We start from the raw sequence: 22592 nt of genomic DNA, 5'->3' as shown, positions 1-22592 counted from the left end.
TTATGTTAGGTCTAGGTTCTACATTATTTACACTATATTATTTTTAATATTTATATCATATTTTTCATAGTTTCAAGTTAAAGCTAGCACTATCAATTAATTTCTGAAACAGGAAACATGATAATTAACAAAGTAATAATACTAATGCTGTTAACTGCAACCAGTACAATATTCCCTTTGTTTTATGATTCTAAAATGTCAAATACAACTTTCAAATTTCCTTTGAACTTAACATTAACATATGTCTATTTGTTTTAGCATTAAGTATCATTTACTTTCCATATTGTAAATTAAACATGAGTTTAAATTGAACAGGAAGTGTTCTTATATATTTGTGTGCTTAATTCATTATCACAATATATATAAAATCACAGACCTAATTGATTAGCCACAAGTTGACACTCAGATAGATTTTAATGAGGAACGTGGGTGTCAGGTACTTGTGTATTTAACTTACTTTCAGACCAAAAGTACTATTTAAAAAAAATTATCTGTATGTATTAAGTGTCTGTGGTCTGAAAATGATAGCAGGTTGGTTTGAATGTGAAGGACTTAAAATGGATTTTCAGAGATTTGTTGAGGTTAATGAGTTAAAACCAATAGTGTGCCGTTCATCCGGTAAATGAATACAACTTGCTGGCAAGTTGAAGAAAATTTCAATATGTCCGTAAAATATTCCCTGACTGCAGCATCCCTTTAAAATTTGAGCTCCGCATACATGCAGCTGAAAAGTGTGCAGCAGTTTCTTACAATTTTTACAAAGGTACAGCGAGAAAAGTTCAATGAATTGGCAATGAACATCATCAAGCAGGGTAATAATGGGGGCAATAAAAAGGGACTATTCCAGTTGAAATCCATACACCCCCCTATGGAAGATATGATCTTAATTAATCTCCACACATAGGGAGTGTGAATTTCAAATGGGGTTACCTGAATGGGTGGCTCCATTTGAAATTCACACATCTTCCATAGGGGGTAAGGAATTCAACTGGAACAGCCCAATGATGTGTGATAGCAGGGAGATGAACGAACTTGAACGATCAAGCCAGCTAGGTAAATGTGTTTAGGTAGCTACTAAAGGTAGCAATTTTTACACATCTATTTCACTAATGACTGCACTGAATGTCTATAGCAGAGATAGATATAACATTGCTGTTATCAATCCGTAATCCGAAGTAAAGTGCACTTCGATTTTGATCCACTAAACTTATTCTTGAAAATTCACAATTTTTAGTTTCCGTACCTAGATCTATGCATAACAGAACATTCATGCATTTTTGTTTTTGTGGTGGCTGTGTAGAATGTGAAAATTATTGTTCCGCGAAAATTTCTACATTTAGGTATATGTAGTAGGTAGGTAGGGGGAGCTGGGAGGGTTGGAATTCACATTGCTGTATGCATACGATAACACCAATATTATACCCAGCTCTGCTATAGACTTTCGGTGCAGCGAGTAGTGAGGGAATTTGGTTAGATGTTCAAAAAGTTCGGATTTTTCAGTTTTGGTGATCATATTTTGAATCTACACGAAAAATGCTTTTAAATGAGTACAAACATGCATGGTATCGGTGTAGCGGTTCTTGGGATAGCTAGTGTGATTTACGAGGAAATCGTCGAGTTGTCGTAGCCATGTAGGGTAAATCGGGAAAAAGGTCCTAGCGTTTATGGATTAGAGTATCATGTTAACAGTCGTCTTAGCTTTTATCTGCCTTGCTGCTTCTCACTGCCTGCCCCATCTCAATCCGTAATCCCAAGTTGCAAAACTCCTCGCAGGGGTTTAAGGCTTATGGCTGCCTTGTGAGGCAAGGTAAGCCAGGGATGAGTTTGCAAGTATTGAAGATCATCGGCATGGAGTCAAGAGATCCGTAAAAAGTGTCGGATGGAAGTCAAGGAACTCAGATAGTCTCATCCCCTGCAGGAAATGGTTACATCTGGATTGAGGAAATAGAGCTAAAGTGGCCTCTGGGTATGAGATATGATACCTAATTTGGCTATGAGCTTGCATGCTCATTTAGTTGCATGAAGTTGGTAAAAATCTCGACATTGGGGGAAAGATGCATTTTACTAGTATATAATAATAGCCTAGAACATGTAGAAGTGTGCACTGTGCAGACAGCTTGAAACTAGTGGTCTTTCAGTGAGAGATTATGACCCCAAAAAGGAACATTGGGTAAGAAGGCTTCTTAAAAAGGGTTGAGTTAATGAAAATTAGGGAAAATTTGGGGTTCAAAGCATTGCCAAAAATACAAATGTTAGCACATTTATCCACAAACGTAAAGGAAAAATAGTCTAAAAGTTTTTACATTATATATACAAATATCTTGAAACAAAAGGATTGAAATTTTGTTAATTTTAGAAATAAACAGGGTTGAAATCTTCATTTTTATTAGATTTCTTTAGAGGGGGCATTGGGTCACAGTAAAACAAAATAGGGGCAATTGGATGAGTGGGAGGTAGGAAATTGTCTAGGCAGCCACACAACCCTGGCCTGCCTCATGAAATGTCTTGATTTTCTATTCTGGTCCAAGCAATAATGTCCTAGACTTTTAAATTTAAATGTGACATTTGTAAGCTGTTAAACCCGATCACCGAGACTATTCAGCATATCCAGGCAGCCATTTTGTTTGAACATTCTCGCCAATTGCCACCTGTCAAGATGCCTGGCCCCAGAGTACGGATCTGAGCCTTTTAGAAACGATCAATTGCCCAATATTGCTTACGTTTAGGGGTCACCACTGAAAAACACCTGTGCAAAACTATGTGAGGGAGTGATCTTCTTCAAAATGTTCCGTCGTTTTGCCAAGCTGCTTTGGTGTGTAGTATTCATGTCATTTTTGGCACTTCCTAGTTGGTGTGAATATTCCAACATTTTAAATTAGTGGCCTATATTTTCAGGTGAGCTACCTATATCAAACAATAGATGGAAATTTGATGACTTTTGTGCAAGGTAGATGCATGCCCCTTACACAATCAAATGTGGGACACATCCTTTGCACCCCAAGAAAATGAGTTCAAGAGCTATATTTGGGATTAATGATATACAGAAATCACAGGCTTTTTGTAAAGGAGGAAGAATAGGGAGAATGGGGTATTCCAGTTGCCATCCATACACACCCCTGTGGTAGACATGCCCTTAATTGCCCACACAGGGAGTGTGAATTTCAAATGTGGTTACCTGAATGGGTGACTCCATTTGAAATCTATACACCCCATGTAGGAGATTAAGGTCATGTCTTCCATGGGGGTGTATGGATTTCAACTGGAATAGCCCCGTCCAAGGGAGATGGTAGAGAACTGGAAAAAAGGAAGTATTAAGGAGGAGAGGATATGAAGAGGAATGTGAGGGATGATTATAATCATGTAAATGATGGAAGAAAAGGGAAGGGAAATAAATGATGGGATGAGATGTCACATTAGGGGCATTGGAATTTCTTTGTCGTATCATGAGGACCTTTAACTCTCTTCACGCAGGTGTCGACTGCAGACTACAAGTTCCACATTTTCTTTAAAAAGTTGAAAAAAACACTCAGAATTGAACATTTTCATGACCATATTGGGTTCTAGAGATACCTCTTGATATTTTGAGAAATTCAAGGAGAAAATATCTCAAAACTATAGAGAACATATCTCCAAAGCATTAAATCTTTTGAATTATAATTTAAATTTGCATTTTCTATAGAGGAGCAGGAATGATGAATCAGTGGCTCTTTGATTCCCAGTGAAATAATATGTAGATCTTCATTTTTTGCTCCATATTTGGGAATAATACCCAATTGGCCAGCAATGTATTTATGATCCGCGGAATCGTTTCCAATCAAATATCCCATATTGATCCTTTATAAAACACAGTTGATGTAATCCTTAATATTGATCCTTAATAAAACACATAATAGATGTAGATCTTCATATTTTTTGCCGGGATTTTTTTGCGCCATAATATTTGGGAATAATACCCAATTTGCCAGCAATGTATTTATGATCCCACTGAATCGTTTCCAATCAAATATCCCGTATTGATCCTTAATAAAACGCAAATTGTTTATTCTTCACTCTTTGATTCCTAAAAATAGAAATTAATTTTCTTGAGGAAACTCAGCTTTTTGTGTGTTATTTCCTCCAAGCTTTAGGCCATGAAACGAAAGACTATTGAAATTGAAATCAGTGTCAGTTGGCTTGCCTATAGTGTTGTATACTACTACATGTCAGTGTTGAGGGACTGGCATGAGACTCTTACGCAGTTAGTACTGATAATCAATATTACTAAGGGAGCAGACCATAATATCAATGAAATGTTGGAATTTTTTAGTATAAGAAACATAATAATAACCCTGACTCTATAAAATCTTACAAAATCGTACTGATATGTGCAAGCATGCATCCCATGTGATGCAATGGCACAATCAAAGTTTATATAAACGCATGGTTCCGTTGGCCAGGCCAGCGTAATACCCAAGGCTACTGGTCGCTGATGGAGTGCTTGGCACATGAGGGGTCCTGGGGTCAAATCCTGGGGAAAGTCCAATTTCTTTGTTCATCTTCTCTCCTTTCTCATTCCTTCTTTCCTTTCCGATAGCCAAAAAGCACTTTTAAGGTTATGGTTAAGTTACGCTTGGGCGACTAAGTCGCCAATAGTCGTTAGTCGTGACTGAAAACCAAAAGTCGTCTAATGCAACTATATTTAAATGTTACAAAATCATGTTAAAAGCACCAGATATCCACACCAAAACTAACCAAATACTAACATATAGGCCTAAACTGTGAAAATGTGATAAAAATGTTTACCTCATTGTCTTACCAATAGTAACACTAACAAACAAGTAATCATAAAGTCCATAAATCATCATTAAATTGGTGTTGTTGACTTTTTGACTTATTATTGTAAATTTGCACCAATCTTTCACCCAATCTTTTGGTCCAATTTTGACCACAGATAGTCGTGACTTCAGTCGTAGTGACTATTTGCTGTCGACTAGGAAAAACGTGATAGTCGCCTAACTCTTAGGATAAGTAATCTTTTCAGTTTCAGGATTCAACCTCTGCCCTACCCAACTAAACTTATTTTATTCATAGGAGTGATAGACTTCATCTTCCCTAAACATTATGTAAATTGGAAATGTAAATAGGAAATTTGCTGCAAACTTTTTTATTTTGTCAAGTGGTAAGAGTTTTGATAGGAATAAATATTGTGTAAAGAAAGATGAGTTATTATGATGAAAAAGGGATAAAATTACAACTTTTTTTAGACTCATACCTAAGTTGTAATGGTAAATCATTGAAATTCATGTCTTGTAATGGTATGAATAATGCTATAAAATGACATTTTTCTTTGAAATATCAAACAAAATAATATGCATATATGCTACAAATCTTATAATAATTTGCTTCAATGGTAACTATATTGCACATCGACATTTTAATATCCTTTACTTTTATTAAACCTCCCAAACCCATGCCTGTGATAGAGTCTAAGCAGTTTCTATGTAAGGGCTGAAATTGATCCGGTTAAGAATTCTCGCATTGCACCCCTCTGCTTGTTTGTGTGTATTTCCCTAACAGCTAAATTGTGCTATGTTTAACTCGTAACCCCTTTGCTTCATTAAGTTGGTCACTAGTATATTGTAGGGGTGCACTGTGTAGTTTTGTGTATTTCCCCAAAAGTCAGTACAGCCATCTTCGGTCAATCAACTTGAAACGTCGTCTTTTTGTCGAGTTTACCGGATTAATACAAAGAATCGAAGACAAGAGTCGTGTTGATGAAAATGTCATTTTATTCGGTTGCCCTGCATGAAAAGTGTTATATTGGAATGCACAAAGGCACTCTGGCTCAGCAAATAAAATGGTAAATGCATCTGCCCGCCTGTGTGTCAGGGAATACGATTACGTGTATGTGTGTGTGGAGATGTGCTGTAAAGAGAAATTGTAATAAACATTTCATTTGACTCAAGTGGAAGATTCGTGTTCCCATCCCGTAGACATTTAGTGTCCTGTATCCCAATCACATAATTGATCACAATAGCCTCATTCCAGTGGAATAGTTCAATACCCTCAATTAAACAATCATAGTTCAAAATTTGACCTCAAACTGCAGAGTATGAGTTTTAGTACCCAAGTTTTCAAGGTCATTCAATGAATGTACAAATGTATTGGGGTTAAAGAACTGTGCCCTGATAGATGAGCATGTTTTGGATCCCAATGACATGTCCTTTGTTTTTGATCACACTAGGATCCACAACATGCTCATCTATCAGAGGCACAGTTCTTTAACCCCAATACATTTGTACATACATTGAATGACATTTGAAAACTTGGGTACTAAAATTCATACTCTGTAACTTGAGGTCAAATTTTGCACTATGATTGTTTAATTTAGGTTATTGAACTATGCCATTGGGATGAGGCCATTGTGGTCCATAGTGTCTCAATCAATGTGTAATAGCATATAGTGTTTACCTGTTCTAGTTGCAAGTTGTAGAGTTGCGCAGATCACAGACCCTAGAAAAAATTAGTTTCTAGGGTCTGTGCGCAGATTTAGTATAAGATGGTCTGGTTTTGTATGTTGCACTTGTTTTATGGATCATACATGTTTCCTTGTACATCATAGAGTATGTAAACAATTTTAACACTTACTTGAGAATTATTGAAATGAGGGAATTGCACTCAACTTTCAACAAATTTGACCCACTTAATTCTGTGATTTGAAGATGCAAGCAATTTGGGAATATGGCCATCAGAAGTTTATGATTTCTTTAAGATTTTATTATATTCAGCGATATATTATTTCAACACAACTATATACCATGAAAATAAAACACCATGTGAATGTGTTCATTCAAGGTTTATGTATCTACATGTAGGTATATGTATGAAAACTCAAAATTACACATTGATTAAAATAAGCATTATATAGTAGCTCAAAATTTGCAAAGGGCTAAAAATGACAAACACAAAAAATACCATGTACTTTAAGAGATGAACAAACAAACAAGCAAACAAATAAACTAAATTTTTTTTAAGCGCAGTGATTTATAGCGCGCTCAAGCACAGGCATAATGCCTAGATGTTTATCCGCACACCTAACACGCTTTACACTACTTTACAGCACTTCACAGCACACATGTGTTCATTTTTAGACCTGTGACATTCGTGTAGTAGGCCTACATCATGGACAGTCACATGTTTGTGTGCGTCAATGATTGTGTATCACATGGTTCCTATATCTGGTTAACATTAGAACATGGGTGTGCTTCTTCTTGGATAATTGATTGAGAGACAGACAAACAAACAAATAAACAAACAAACAGTTTCTGTGAATGTCTGTGAGTAGAATGTGGTTGTCATTTTCCTGGAACTCATGGACAGTCACATGTTTGTGTGCGTCAATGCATGTGATTGTGTATCACATGGTTCATATAAATCATAGGCCTATATTTACAGGTTTTTCGAGCCCAAGTCATCCAATGACGTCACGTAGGCTACATATATAAGCCTAGATTGGCACCACATGTTTGTGTGAGTATAGGTCTATGTGTGCTTGCATCCATTTTCACCTGCAACTGTGGTCTCTTGTATACACACATTACTGTGAACATCTACGGTTACAAGACCTATTCCAGGGGCGCTACATATAAAGATATTATATGATAGGTCCCCCATAATTCAAAATAGTGTAAAAGCAGAAATTTTCACAGAATATTAATTTACACGTTCAACACAGCTAGTGATTAATTATGAGATTTGTGTACAAGTAGTTTCAATAGTGAAATGTCAAAACATTTTTTTATATCCTCTGTTGCCTGTGTAAAATCCAAGGGTTTATGCACAGACCCTGTGGCAGGGTCTGTGGTTTATGATTCTGGTGAATCCCTGGTGGTGAATATGAGTAGGAGTGTGGGGGTGCGCTTGTGCATGCACATTCGTGTTTGTACACAGTAGGCCTATATCATTTATCATGAACTTAAAACAATCTGAACTCTGGGTCATGCAATGCATCGTGAAACAGTTGGGTATCCATGAAACATTCCTGCGTAATTTAAAATAACACATTGACTAATTTATCTCATAATTGAATGACCTTTTTCAATCCAATGCCACTTTGTTCCCCACTTTTGCACCATTTGTGGTCTAACTACTACTGCAAATATTACTGAACGATTCTTCAAACCTCCGGACCCTCGTCTGCATATATTGGCCACTATGCATCTGCCCACGCTTTGTTTTGCTCTTTGAGGACACTGTGATCCCATGACTGAGCCAGGAACTGCTCTGTTGTAAAGTAGCCCTACCATATGGCCTTTTAAAGCATGCTACACTCTACTCAAACCAACTCCACCTGAGTGGTCACTGGGTTTAGCAGTTGTCACTGGGTTTAGCATTTCTTTGGGATTGTCATAGTCAAAGGCCCTACAGTAGGGCTGTAGTAAAGCAGCATAGCTTATAAAATTAAATGCAATTCTTGTTTTCCCCTTGATAATCTTAGAAAGTTATGTAAGTTGCCTATATGGAAAGTTCATGAAAAGAATATTGTCAATTCATATGTCAATCTTATCAATGTTATACAAAGCAAAAACATGAAATTTCATAAGATTTCCCCCACAGGCTCTCTCAAATCCAAAATAGACGTGAGATATTCAAGCTTCTCAGAAACTCTTGTGGCTTCGTAAGAACTAAATACATCACGTCTTGATCATGTGGCAACAAACATACTGCGATGCCGAGACACCTTGCAGCAAATTCCTTCCTTTCCACACTGACTTAGTAGGTTAGAGAGTACGTGCAGATGAAGCTAAAATCAGCAATCATTTAATGCTCATAATACTCATATAAAAATGTCTCAATATGCCCCCAAGGCTTAAGCTTATGTGTTAACATTGACTGCCAAACTTTCACACAATGCACTTGCTATGTTTAGTAAAATTCTAAAATTAGTGAAAAAAAAGAGGGTAAAAAAATCCTTGGATTTTGGAGACATGTAGGTAGGGATATGGCTCCAGATAAGGGAGATTTAAGGGCGAACCAAATTGAGACCACCTGACATAATATAACCACATTGGTGTGAAACGACGGGATATGGTGCGAAAACTAACAGCTAAAGGTGTTAAGGCTATTCCAGTTGAAATCCTTACACCCGCTGTGGAAGACATGACCTTAATCTTCCACACAGGGAATGTAGATTTCAGATGGAGTCACCCATTCAGGTAACCCACTTTGAAATTCACACTCCCTGTGTGGAAGATTAAGGTCATGTCTCCCACAGAGGGTGTATGGATTTCAACTGGAATAGCCCAAATCAGAACCACTGGGTTGCTAACTATAGCTGCAAGGATATTTGATTAATTGTTAATTTGTCTCAGGAAAGAAATTTTAGGAAGATAGTGAACTTGTACTGTGAAACAAGTTATTTTCAGTGAAATTTAGTGTTGTAATTTTTGCGAGCAGTACACATATTCTTATGCTTGTGTGAAATTTGGCAGTGGTACATTTTGCCAAATGCTGATATAACATTGGCCTTTTTGGATTCTACAAAATATAAGTTCCTGGTGTTAATGTTGCCATTTCACAGAATTAATTGTTTTCAAAATGTGTCGGAAGTCTGTATCAAGTTCTATACTTGTTGTATTGAAATAAATTTAGGATTGGAAAGGGGAAGTTATGAGTGCAATTATATGTACAAACATGTAGTATTAAAATAATGCAAACGATAGAATTTGTTTTCTTTGCATACAGCAATTGATCAACATATCAAACAATAGAAACAAGATGAATTTACATCCTCACCAAACATGATGATGTAAACGCATACCAATAAAAAAAGAAAAATATTTTCAAATAGGCCTAAACCTTTGATACTACTTCTAATAGTGTTAAAGTTGTTTCTGATCTCGCTAATTGCATGCCATACAAGACAGGTGATAAAAGCATCGTTAATCCCTGTTGAATTCTACTCCCAAAATAAGTCATCTGTATCCCACCTATATTCATGGGCGAAATATGCCCGGAAATATGTGCCAACAAGCAAAAGATGCGAGCACAAAGAAACCTAAAAAGTTCATGTGATTGATTTCAGGATTATACAAATTGCAAAATTCTTTTGTTACCATGGCAATAAAATATTGTTATTTTGTGATACATTGTTAGGAAGGCAGTGAAACTGGATCATCAAAAATAGTTTGATAGGCCTAATTGGGAGAAATCTTGTCAAGTGAATAATTTTTAAAAATAAGAAAAATCTTATGAAATAAAAAATCAGATTTGCTGAAATTTGTCATCCTATGGGAATGCACCTCACTTTTGTGATACAATTACCCATAATGCTATAGGGCACTATCAGTTTTAACAATAATCCTTGGTATATGACATTTTGATAATTATTTTCTTCTTTTTGGCCTTAAACAATTGGCTAGAGGGAAGCTCTTTACAAATTTGTTGTCGTTATTTAAAAAGTTAAATAATGGAAGTGAAATTTAAGACATATGGGAAGTTTCAACTCAGGACATCCTTGCCTACAAGCCAAATGTTTGGCATGTGCAAAACAACAAGTTACAATCTACCCCTATGGCACAGTGTTCTGACCACTAGTGGGACCCTGTTGGAACATTACCTTCAACTGTTGCTAAAAGCGCTAATTTTGTTTGGATTTTAAACAAGAACTTGAAAGCGGTTTCGATCGTGAGATTTGTTCATGGGCTCATGCAGAATCTTAAAGGGTACTGCTCTAGTGACAATTTTTGTTTGTGTTATTTTCACGCTTTCTGGTAGCTTCTTGGAAAACTAAAAGTGCAAAACTTCCCCATTAACAGTATGCATATAAAAATCAGTGGTTGATGGTAACAGAGAACTGGGTTGAATAATAAGCCAAATCGGCATTGGAAGTTTGCAATGCATTGTAGGACAGTTTTTGCAGTTATAGGACACTTTGTCCTTTGACCTTTCAGAAAATTCAGAAATATTGGGTTTTTGTACGTACAAAATATAATCTAAAATGTTTAACAATAATTAAAACAAATATAAAAAATATGAGTATTTTATAAATTAATTATTTAGTATTTTTAATGATCAACATTATGACAATAATAAGAAAATTTATAATAATTACGTAAATTTTTCTGATATGTCAGAGGTCAAAGTGTCCCAAATCTGCTCTCAAAAACCGGAAGTTAGAATGGCGATTGGGCTTATTTCCTCCAAATTTTATACTTTTCTTATTTTATTTTATTTTAAACAAAAAAGAAGAAAGTAACCATATACTGAAAACACAATATTGTGATTTGACAAAAACTATCCTTTCAGAGAAATTTTGCTTTTCCATTATAAACAGAACTAAATAGGTAATATTGCTATCTTGGGTGTGATACTATATAAAAAATTTATAAAAATAAATTTCCCATGTCATTTTCTGATTCAATCAGACCAAATTCAACAATAATGAAATTGAGATATATGCAAAAATAATAATGAACAAAATAACAATAAAAAATATATGAAAAATGGACATATAAAAATGTATAATAGCAATTACCAAGTATGCTAAGGTGGGGGATTTGATTTCAACAAAAGTTAACGTAGGTACTGAGCAAGATAGAAATGATAATAACTCAATTTTCAAACAAATTTGACTTTGGTCTGAGTGGATCAGATCATGTCCAGGGACAAGTGATTTGCACAGAAAAAATAGCTAATTGCGCGGAAATTTTTTTCAGTGCAAATCCTGCCCATAGGAAAAAAATAGCCAATTGCGCAGAAAAAAATATCCGCGCAAATCACTTATCCCTGATCATGTCATATTATTTATATTTAAAAAAATTACCACCTTAAGTGTTAAATTGAAAAAAGAAAATTGAACATTTAACTTCCTTTCGATGAATGGTTTATATAGCTTGATTGCATCATAACAAACAGTTATTTTACTTCCTTCTGATAATTTGGCAACATACATGATCCTTATTTTACTTATACATACATATATGTGGATATTTACAACCAATATAAACATTTTCCAAACTTATTTACAACAATTTTGGTTACAAAATCCATAAAATAATAGTAGAGAGCATTTTAGAAACATGTTAAATCCATAATATAATTGGATTTATAAAGCTATACCTACAGAATATACCTTTATTACATGTCTGTTGCATATTCAATTCACACAAAAATTGTAGGTCTAAAAAAAGTTACATAATGTCAATCGGTTTCGCATAATGACATATCGCCTGTGTTACAAATGCAGTGTTACGATATGTTGTGATGTGAAACAGACGATGATATTATATGAAACAATGAATAGTCTCCAAATTGAATCGAGAAAATTTATCAGGTTTTCAAGAACACTGAAGAGGGCTGCTCTATCGTGTGCTGCAAAAACAAAACAAAGAGGACATAATTTATCTTATTTAAAATTAATTAATTAGCAAACCGGCGATCTAGCGGCACAGGCCTCTTAAGTTCCTCTCGAAGGCGTCTCCAAAACAAATACTGTCCATATCCATCACCCGGCCATTTAAGGCACTGCACTTTACAGAGTAATTGTCTAAACAACAGAGTCTTTTTATTATTTGGAATCTCTTCCAGGATGATAAGAATCATCACATTGCGATTCTCTTCCAGGACTCTATAATGTGCCATTTCTAATTCTTTATTACACCAATTGTCTTCAAAAAATTGTGGCGAGAGTATAACAAGAACCTTGCGACTTCTTTGCATGTGAAGAGATATTTCTTCTAACTTTATTCTCCCAATACGCATGTCTCGACACCTTAGGAAAAGTCTGAAAGGTTCCTCTCCTTGCTCAATATTGGGTAGAAGCTCTCCATGTACCCAATCATCAGCACTTTCTTCATGGTAGGGAACATAGGCATCATATCGAGGGGGTCCATTCTCATCATCATTGATACGTTCAGCATTTTCAATAAGATGGTGTTGTTGGTTTCTTCTTCTGTTGAATACTATAAAAAGTTTGTACTTGATGTGCCACCAATAATGCACTATCAAAAGTATTGAAATTACTAGAACTATAGCACAAGTAATGCCAATTGAAATGTACTTCCATAGGTGCAATGCACAATCTAAATTTACTTGCGTAATGCTGTAACCTTTATCTGAATCTGGTGAAAAACATTTATATGCATGTCCAAAAACTGTAATTAATACCATGTTATCTGTCAATACCCAGTTCCTAAATGCCTCCACATTACAATCACATTGAAATGGGTTGTTACTGATCTCCATAATACTCATATCAGGATGGCTTGATTGAGTTAGAATTTCTCTTGGGACAATTTTGATTGAATTGTCATTAAGATAAAATTCTCTTATATTGCTTAATTGCAGCAAACTGCTCACTGATACCAGCTTGTTGTTTCTTAAATCCAGGACTGTTAAGCTACTGAAAGAACTAACAAATTTATTATCTATATTGGCAATATCATTATAACTCAAATCAAGTGTTTGCAATCTAGGTGCTTTGAAGATATTCAGTAGTTTAGGATTGAAATGCATAAAGATCAGTAGGTTAGATAAGGACAAGATTTGTAAAACAGGTAATTGTATTTCAGTATATTTATAATTTCTAAACTGACACTCGGTTAAATCTAAATTCTCAAGGAATTGGCAGGTAGAATTTGTTTGCTGGAAGTCAATGGTGGATGCACCAGCTTCAAACAATACCAAGTATGGTGCAACCTGGCATATATTTGCCCCAAACATTGGATAAAAGCTTGTTTGGTATCCTGTTCTTAATTCTTTTAAATTTAGTGGAGAGCATGACCAAACCGATTGCTCACTGTTAAGATTATTGAGTGTTAAGTCTATTTTTTCAAGTGATGAAATGTTACACAACTGTTCCCATATATCTTCAAAATCACCACTCAAGTCATTGTCGGACAGATCCAAGTTTGTTAAAGATTCATAGCTACTAAATATATTCAGAGCACCAGATGAAGGCAAATCAGTGTGTTCAAGTTTGAATTGTAAATCATTTAAATGTCTTAAACCTTTAAAAAAATTCACAGACAATGGAGCATTAATGAATGAAGATAAAGATAACACTTTTAATTCCTTAAACCATTCAAATGGTGCACCTTGAAAATCATGTTCATTGGCATTTAATGTTAATGTCTGCAATGATGCCTTCCAACTTCCCCATGATGCAAATGTTGTTGAATTTATGTTAATAGCCTTGTCATACATAATGGTTAGATTTTGAAGGGGTGAATCTAGCGAGTTCAAAGCCTCTACGGCTGTATGGATGTCAACTTGAAGAACAAGGTAGAGATTAGTAAGATTGTCGAGTACTTCAAAAGCTGGAAGACTCGTAGTATTTGAGGACACCTGGTGAAATATCAGATTTGTCAAAGGAAGCAATCTGCTACATTTACGATTTGGATGGAGATTTTCATATGAAGAGCAAAACATGATTTCAGGACAGGATCCACCGACTTTGATGTCAAGGTGTTGTAGGTTATGTAGTCCAGTAAACAACTTGCCAATATTATCACAGTCTTGGATAGCACTATCAATCAGGAAACTAAGAGTCTCTGCATCAATGTATAGTTCGCGTAATGATGAAAGTTGAGCTAGAGGGGTACCAGTGATATTATCAGACCCATCATAAAATGACATCCACAGAATTTGTAAGTTTTCCAATCCTACCAGTGATGAAGTACAAAGACTTGTTACATTTTGCCAATCAAGGTGAAGTGTCTGCAGTGAGGAGAGGTTCTGAAACGGTGCACCTTCTAAGGTCTGTAAGTAGTTTCCATGTAAATCCAAGCTGGTAAGTTTGCCACATGTGTTAAAGGTTTTGTCACTGAAGAATGATATAGAGTTGGAACTCAAGTCCAAACTTAAAAGATCTCGTAGTCCATAAAGTGCATCATCATGCAATGCTGATATAAAGTTGAAAGAAAGATACATGTGCTGTAACTTGCCAAGGCTACTAAATACATTTGCCTGGATATGACGAATGTAGTTGCTAGATAGTCGCAATGTTAATAGTTCATCAAGGCCATTGAATGCACCATCATGTAATGCTGATATTTGGTTGGAAGAAAGGTCAATGCACTGTAACTTGCGAAGGCTACTAAATATATTAGCCTGGATATGACTGATGGAGTTGTGAGATAGTTGCAGAGTTAATAATTCATGAAGTCCATTGAATGCACTATCATGTAAGGATGATATAGTGTTGACAGAAAAATCCAAATGTTGCAACATGTGAAGTCCATGAAATGCACGATCAGGAATAGCAGTTAGTTTATTCCCACTCAGATCAAGAGAAATGATTGAAGCAGCATTCCGTAATGATGGAATACAGACTAGATCTCTGTAACTACAATCCATATTGGTAGAATTCCACATTTTACAAGCGACACTTCCTTGTGGATAACATGAGTTTCCATTCTCTGTTGATTGTCCATTTTGGGGCTGAATGCAAACGAAATTCAGCAGCAGCAAATACGCAATGATGATACACACCCACTGTAGTTGTATCAAAGCCATTGTGGAGTATATAAATGTGTCTTAAACGGCAGCAAAATGAGGAAAATTCTTTGAAACTTTCTATCAAAAGTTGCTGATTAATACCAAACCCAGAAAGAATGCTATTTTTATCAACTTGGATTTACCAGTTGTGCACAAGGTTGCCAGAATTTCTCAGGCAAATTGTTCGCCACAGTTGCAATAAGTAGAATGCCACTTTGAAAGGGGATATTCTGAATTGTAAGATCATGTTTTTCTTTTTAGATGATTGTATCACAATTTGCGCTGCACTTTGAAAATTGAATTGCAACAGGTAAACCTGTGGAGTGCAAATTGGACTGTGGTGGTTTAATTTGAAGTCTGCATATATGCACAAATCAACTACCTTTACAAGATTGAAAAGAAGCCCAGTTGTGTGAATAAGAACGATGTGGAGCAACATTGATACTGAATTATGTCTTATTCAAAGCCATTGAACCAAAATCCTAATATAACAAAGTACTGAAACATTCACCTCATTGTTGAATGGCTTATTTTGCTTGATTGCATCATAACAAACACACTGTCATTTTACTTCCTTGTGATAATTATTGAACCCCTCACTGTTGTCGTAAATCCGCATTCAAAGATAATGAAAATCGGTATAAAAAATGTTTAACATATTTGTCACATAAAATCACAATGCTGTATCTGATACCACTTGGTGAAGTCATTTTAAAGCATAAGCTTTTTCACTAGATATAAAATTCAGAAGTTTCATTTTTGACGATAATTTCCTCGTTTTGGTTTGATGGCTCACATATTTCTTTCACAAAATATTAAATTTGCTAAATTATTTGATTACATGCATTTAAGTTCTGAAACCAGATAATTTTTCATCTCCAGTAGATAGCAATATCTTTGGAATAAAATGTATGATAACTTTTTCTTTGTAACAGAGTTTAAATTGGGTTAACATTGGGTGTAATGAATAGAAAATCCTTAATTTAGATAGCCATCTCTTTATATGTAAAACTAAATAGTAAATATCTGTGAAATTTGCTTGAACAAAATGCTACCATGTCTTAACGTAAACAGCAAATTGTGATGTTAAAGGTGAACCTCATTGAAAATAAAGTTATATATCAATGGAAAGCTTATGATGTCAGGATATTAAAAATTATTTTTTCCGATTTTTTTTGATGGCTAATAAAGCTGAAAAATTAAAAAAATGATTGAATTTTTGGTCTTTTTTAAGGCGCCCAAAAAGCACCCAAATCAATCGTCTATGACCTTGGGAATGCTCGTGGACGTAAGCTCAGGGTTCGCATGAGTCACGTGATCCTACTCGAAACATGTAAACAAGACTTGCTTCCTGTACTTTGCAAGCTGTCCGGCAAGTCTGATTTTCACAATAAAGCTTGAAATTAGAGGAATCTTCAAATTGCTGGTTCCTTCTATATATATTAGAAATAATAGAATTATTGTCAACACATAAATTGTCCGTACATTTTTGACAAAATCAGTCATAACTGGCTGGGTATAACTGGGTAATTGAGTTTGAATTTCGCGCTGGGACCAATCCCATCCGCCAAAGCTGCTACCGTTCATGTCATGGACTGAATAAACATGATCGAATAACAAATTAAATAGTTGTTTGTGACATTCCCTATATATTCTTGATTCATTTAAAAATGTCTGATTTAAAAAAATATCGTCTTGCAGTAATTAAAAAATTAATAAAAAACCGCTGATTTCATCAAATCCAGCCCATAAAAGTTTTCATATTTAGCGTATTGCGGTAATACATTCTTTCCACACAATCGCATCGCGATTGAAAGAAACATACTCGGGCAGATACTTTATTATAAAATAAATACAATTTAGGCTTAGTATGCCGTTATTTGATGGAATTCTGAAATCTGAATAAAATTAAAATATTGTCACTTGTGTCATGATTCTTTAATGATAGTACAATCAGTGTACGGTACTGAAAAAGTGAAACATTCATGTTTTATGGATTACCGAACACGATGCGTAAATTGCTGCTGAATTGCAGGGACGGATATGCACAAACACAGCGACTCGCTCGGGCTTCGTCCTCCGTGTTTCATGGGGTGTTTCAGCAGATTTGATCAATCGTTCCCTTATATTTGGAACATTTACAGGAATAAATTTTGCTGATGAAGTAGCAATAAGTTGGAAATATCAGAATGTGAATATCAAATCGGTCATTTTGTCTGCAAGTTCAGTACAGTCGCGGATACTGAACACTCGGCGTAGTGAGACTCAGTGCAGTCACTGAGCTCATCCCGTATGTATCTATACGAGTTCGCCTATCATACAGGACCGGCCATGACTGGTTGTAAAGCTAAGAAATAATTAAAAAATCCTGTACATGTACCTTATTCTATTCCTTCATTTTCTCATTGTGATAAGTTCATCTCAACTTGGTGTGACGATCTGTACTGGTAGCACTAGCAGTTATTTTTTGTAATCTGTTTTCATTCCGGTTCTTGGCCGAATCTTCGCTCTTCGTGCTTTACAGTAATATTCCCTATGCATATCGTGGATGGCTTGGCCTATCCCAAATCACCCGCCAGCACTTTTCCCATTTTTAAATCCACACACTTTATTCAGGAACTTCATTCTTAATTTGATCATGATATTTCCTTCATGTTATTCTTATTTTATTGACGATAGTTTTCATGTAAAGTAAGTTGACTATGACTGAATTCGTGCATTGGCCCGATGCATGCCACAGTAATACACGGACATTGTGTTTACAATCAAACCCGAAGTAACTGTGTGTCCCTGGGCTGCGTCATCAACGAAAAGCGCCCAATTTGAACGATTTCGTTTTTGTAATTTAGGGGGTGCCAATATCCAATCTTTGCATGGAGATTATGTCTAGCCTGGTACGCTATGCAAATAAAAAATATTCTTTTCTGCTTCCTGACATCATAAGCTTTCCATTGATATATAACTTTATTTTCAATGAGGTTCACCTTTAAAAGTCTGATTTATTTATTTACATAAAGTTAATATGTAGAGTAAACAAAACGCTCATAAAAATTATAAAATAAATCTAGAAACACATTTAATTTTTTTTTAAATCTTCAGCATAGTAAAAAACATATGAAACAATTGCTATCTACAGTAGATAGCAGAATTTCCAAGTCTGCAAATTGAACAAATTCCTATCGATCATGATTATTAAACTAAATGTTACATACTGATTTTTATTATTCACAAACTAGAACTCACAAAATAAAAGGCAATTTCATTCAAATTTGGTTTCGAGATAATTTTAAATCAGACCAGCATACCATCATACCTGAAAAAACTTTATGAAATCACAAAGATTTCAAACATTCTCATCTATCAGTAAAAAGCTCTTTGACCCTTGACTCCAGTATACGTCTACATGCATAGTATGACCTTTTGAATGTGTTGGATACAAAAACTCATACTCTACAATTTGAGGTCGTTTTTGAATTTATAATTGTTGAATGGAAGTTATTGAACTTGGCAATGGGGCATGATGTTATGTGGATCATATAGCAAGCTTGATCATTTATGATTTGATTTGATGACCTGGAATTCACCTTTGTAACATTTTTTTGGGCACACATTGTGAATATATGTTGTACAGTTATAAAAATATTTCACCTGATGTAAAATAACTTTGTCTGCAATTAATTATAAAATGACATTGTTCTGTATTAATTGGCTATTCACAGGGTGTGGATTTTATGGCAATTGGCAACAGGTGAAAGTTGAAATGTACAAATCCACCTGCTTCAAATAAAAATGGCAAATTAAACTAAATCTCATGCTATACTTTGTTTGGCTTCTAATTGGCGAAGACTCAAAACATCATGGATTAATATAGAATCATTAAAATGGTTAAAACAGTAGTTGAGCTTTGCGTACCTGCCATGTGCTTACGTGAATTTATGCAAATGTTAGTTGGGACTTTATTGACTGGCACAGCCGAATAATTTTTGCCAACTATAAGCTGAACGAAGTATAGGCATGTTTGTAATCATTTTGAATGCTTTTCTTTTCATGTAGATTTGCTCAATTTAAGAATTTAACCCTAACTCCTCCAAGTACTACAAAGTAAATGCTATGTGATATGTCCACGGCGCATATGCATCCCACAGGATGCGATGGTGCAGTCACCCAAAAAATATATATATGTGCATGGTTACGTTGGCTTGCCAGCAAACCACCGAGCTAGTGCTTGGCATACTGTATTTGTTCCTTCATTCTTTCCTTTCCATTTGCCAAAATCCCCTTAATTCCCATATGACATCCTTGTTTACAACACCAAAGAAATCACAAATAATTTTGACTACCTTAAAAATGGTTTAGGCACCATGGTTACAGCATGGTCTATGGTTACAGCATTATCTATATTTGAATACAGTTTCATTACTGAGGAAATTTTGAATATTTTGTATAGATTATTGGCTACACATCAAAGTAATACAGTGGCTTTACGATACTTCCATAATATGAAGGGGCAGCACAGAGGTCAGGGGATGCAAGGGGACAATATAAATTGGACTCTATCCATACACACCAGTCCTGTATTCAAACTGTCATTACGTGGTGGCTCAAGGGGTGCGGTTTCTGGTGGGAGGGGCCAAGCCTTGAAATAAGCAGACTGGAACCAGGAGCAATTTGTTTTGAACATTGCTCCTGGTTCACTGGGATTTTACAAGAACCAGGAGCAATTTCTGAAGAAACAGGAGCAATTTTCAATATTAAATCCTGTTCTGCATATACAATACAGCATACCAGCACGACTGCATCAAGTACAAAACTGTAACCAGGAGCAATTTATTTTAGAAAATTGCTCCTGGTTCATGTGAATTTTACAAGGACCAGGAGCAATTGGTGGCTTTACGAGGGTAAATTTGCTCCCCGCGCCCGCTTATTTCAAGGCTTGGGAGGGGCTCAATTTCCCTAGTCCCCCTTCTAGTTACATACCCAAAGTGATAGGCTTATATTTTGCACATTTTTAATTTCACGCCAGTATGACAACAGGCAACCAATGTGAAAGTTTAATGGTGCACAAAATATCCCAATGGTGCACAAAATATCCCATTTTCAAAGTAAAACCAAGCATAGTAGGTGATATCATTGCTTACATACAACGAAACCAGAAATATTTGTTGGCATTTTATTTTGAAAGCATTTTAAAGGAGAGTGTAGGAGTCAAGTGAATGTCCCCTCAGGGGAGTCTCGTGGGCATACCATGAACTTGGCCTTTTCAAAATCGGTTTCTCTACCACTCTATGTTTGCATTCATGCCAACCAACGTAAAAATTCCTGATCGCAAGTCATGGAGAAAAAAGAAAAGAATCAATAGCCTTTTCCACATGCTTGAATTAAGAGCTAACACGCATCATTTATGGTGTTATGGGTCAGTGGTGCATGTGTAAGAGGCTATGATGGTTGTTACCAGACAGGTTGTGGTGGGTATCAGGTTATATTTATTCATATTGATACAATTTATGCGCAATAAGATCCTCTTGATTTTATAAACAAATTCAAGTGTGTAAAATGTAATTTAAACTTTGCATAAGGAGTTTGTGTTAACCTCTTTCCATATGTTGTATAGTAAAGCCATATCAACTGCTCAGTGCCAGAAGTGGGTAAGTGTAATAGTTGCCATGTGTACTGTCATATGTAGATGAGTACAATACTCTGTGTGTAAATTGCCAAATGTTCACAGGGCAGCTATTGCACTTACCATTTCTGACACTGAACAGTCGATATATGAAGCAAAAATGATCTCACACCCGATGGCATAGACCTATAACCCTGATATCCCAAGCCAAGCTCAAAATTTGACCTCAAGTTGCAGAGTATGAGTTTTTGTACCCAATTTTGAACGGTCATTCTATGAATGTACAGACATATTGGGGTTATAGAACTGTGCCTTGACATATGAGCATGTCAACTGCTCAATACCTGAAGTGGGTAATTGCAATAGCTGCCCTGTGAGCATTTAGGAATTTACACACGGTATATTGTACTCATGTACACATGGCAGCTATTACACTTACCTACTTCTGACACTGAGCAGTCCATGTTTGTATTGATATGGCCGGCTTTTTTTGTAGAAACAAGAACAACACAGCAAGCTGAAAATCAAATACATACATATCATATTAAACAGCGGTGGAAATTTGGTAGACATTTTATCTCAAAGTGAGCGCCAAAAACAGTGCAGGAAACCAGGTTCACCTGTTTAAGAGAAGATCATTTTCTTTATGGAATGCTTTTAGTGTTGTTTTCAACGGAAATAATACCATCAAACATTCATGCTTTATTCTGCTGCAAAATGCGGCATCGGAAGAGCCATTATAGTTTCAGAAATTGAGCTGAAAACTTTTTTTGAATTTTTGGGATTTGAGGGATAAAATTAGCTTGAATGCTGCTAAAGTGCTTAATTTTGCAGGTAGTTTAATTTGCAAATTTATTTCATTTAATAAATTTAGTTCTTACATGCAAATGTTTCCAGGGGGGCCACTCGGATATATTTATGTGCAGTGTGCACACACATGACCAACATATGTGTGAAAAGTGGTGGTTTATTGCACGGAAAAGAACATGGAACATGCACTCTACATTTGGGGGTCTTCAAACATAGATTTTCAGTTAAATTGATTTTTTCCAAGCTAATTGTATCACAGATATGTGTGGTTGAATGTGTAAACCTGTTTTAGGGTGGTCAAATTTTGGCTCAAATCCTTGTTTAGGAGTCGTTTTTGGGAAAAAGATAAAGTTGTTTAATATAGGGGTATATTGAAAACAGTTGCTTACTTGTGTGCACAACTTCTTCCTATAATATGAGCATGCAACAGGCCTCGGCCATTTTACTTTACACCACACTAGTTTACGGGACTAGTTTATTTTCAGTGTTCATAAATAAGGTGAAAAGCGCTTTGGGTAAACCTTTACTTTAACACCTCCAAAATTTGTTATGTGCAATATTTGTCAATATTTATACATTGTTATGGTTTTGTTGGATATGTGTCTGATGGGCTCCTTGCTTAATAAAGTGTGAACAATGAACTTGAAATGATCACAGGTAGTATTGCCAAACGTGTAGGTTTGTG

General features: G+C 35.5%; 2 protein-coding genes across 2 annotated transcripts in view; one reads left to right on the top strand and one right to left on the bottom strand.

Moving 5' to 3' along the window:
* LOC140157844 (agrin-like) overlaps nucleotides 1-22592 on the top strand; it is a 338313-nt gene that overhangs the window by 108260 nt on the left and 207461 nt on the right.
* On the bottom strand, nucleotides 12400-15544 carry LOC140156494 (uncharacterized). Its single transcript, XM_072179437.1, has one exon. The coding sequence runs from the start codon at nucleotides 15493-15495 to the stop codon at nucleotides 12400-12402; it is 3096 nt and encodes a 1031-aa protein (XP_072035538.1). The 5' UTR covers nucleotides 15496-15544.

This window comes from Amphiura filiformis, chromosome 7, assembly GCF_039555335.1.
Source record: "Amphiura filiformis chromosome 7, Afil_fr2py, whole genome shotgun sequence".
Lineage (NCBI taxonomy): Eukaryota > Metazoa > Echinodermata > Ophiuroidea > Amphilepidida > Amphiuridae > Amphiura > Amphiura filiformis.
Note: the sequence above shows the minus strand (reverse complement) of the source record. Positions and strands in the feature narration are given on the sequence as shown.

Bases quoted from the DNA above. Each gene is read 5' to 3' on its own strand.
- LOC140156494 (XM_072179437.1), bottom strand. From the start codon at position 15,495: ATGGCTTTGATACAACTACAGTGGGTGTGTATCATCATTGCGTATTTG.